Source organism: Sinocyclocheilus rhinocerous, unplaced genomic scaffold, assembly GCF_001515625.1.
Source record: "Sinocyclocheilus rhinocerous isolate Xijiao unplaced genomic scaffold, SAMN03320098_v1.1 scaffold3283, whole genome shotgun sequence".
NCBI lineage: Eukaryota > Metazoa > Chordata > Actinopteri > Cypriniformes > Cyprinidae > Sinocyclocheilus > Sinocyclocheilus rhinocerous.
The window spans coordinates 152,444-153,857 of NW_015650698.1; the positions used below are offsets into that span (position 1 = coordinate 152,444).

Genomic DNA, 1,414 nt, shown 5'->3' on the forward strand with positions numbered 1-1,414 from the left:
TATTTAACAAAATATAATATTTTTAATATTTAATATAATATTTTTATTTTTTATTTTGAATTTTATTTTTATTTAATTCTTGTATTTAATGTAAAAAAAAATTTTTTATGAATTAATTTTTTCTCATCAAGCACGGTGTTGTGGTGTATGAGGTCAGTGTTTCTGCTTTGTTGACTCTCTCGGTCTGTGTTTTCCCAGCATGCCGAGCGTCTGTCCGCTGCGGACGAGAGACGAGCGCCGTGATCGTCTTCAGGTCAGTCTCACCTCAGTGTTTCTCCCTCAGGTCTTGTGATTTTCTTGTGCTTTCTTGTGCTTTTGTGGTTTTGAGCCTGCAGCTGAGTGACGTTATGCATGAGTGTGTGCTTCATTCACATACCCACTATTTTTATTTAATTCTTGTATTTAATGTAAAAAAAAATTTTTTTATGAATTAATTAATTTTTTCTCATCAAGCACGCTGTTGTGGTGTATGAGGTCAGTGTTTCTGCTTTGTTGACTCTCTCGGTCTGTGTTTTCCCAGCATGCCGAGCGTCTGTCCGCTGCGGACGAGAGACGAGCGCCGTGATCGTCTTCAGGTCAGTCTCACCTCAGTGTTTCTCCCTCAGGTCTTGTGATTTTCTTGTGCTTTCTTGTGCTTTTGTGGTTTTGAGCCTGCAGCTGAGTGACGTTATGCATGAGTGTGTGCTTCATTCACATACCCACTCGCTCTTACACTGCACACTTTGTGTTAAATGTTTGGTAAAGTACAGTTAGAAACACAGTCTGAATGTTCTGAGCATTACAGGACCTCCTTTGGTCACCATGTGAATGAAATCTGCTTTGTAACCTTGTACTGCACTATTATTTCAATAACAGTTTTCCTTGGTAGTACAGTCCAGTTGAACCATAAACACGTTTGTTTAATACACTAGTTATAAATAAGGTCATTTATATGTTCTACTTAAAAAATAAATAAATTTAAAAAAAGCAAATTCAGAGTGTTTTATATTAAATAATAAGATAATTCATACTTTTTACTTCTCAAAAGTATAATTTCTACTTACAGTAAAATGATCTTGTAAATTTTAAATAATTTTAACATTTATATTTTATATTATATTGATATATTTTAGCTCTCACAATGAAAGTGTTAGTGTTTTACTGTAGAATTACATGTACAGAATTATCTATGTATTTTGATTGTAAATTATATAATTTATATAACTTCATTTTTTCTTCTAAAAAGAATAATTTCTACTTAAATTAAATTGTGATTATCTTGTTAAATCTAAAATAAATTACATTTAAATTATATTATACATTTTATATTATATATGTTTTTTATATTTTAGCTTTCACAGTGAAAGTGGATTTTACAGTAAACTTACATGTACAGTATAATGTATATTCTCATAGTAAATTATGCTTTTCAGAA

General features: G+C 31.1%; 1 protein-coding gene across 1 annotated transcript in view; it reads left to right on the forward strand.

Annotated features, from left to right (window-relative positions):
- Positions 1-1,414, forward strand: part of LOC107712284 (A-kinase anchor protein 9-like) — a 137,848-nt gene that overhangs the window by 86,495 nt on the left and 49,939 nt on the right. The window contains exon 12 of the mRNA XM_016517495.1: positions 199-253. Within this exon, the coding sequence (XP_016372981.1) occupies positions 199-253 (55 nt within the window). The remainder of the gene's footprint in view (positions 1-198; positions 254-1,414) is intronic.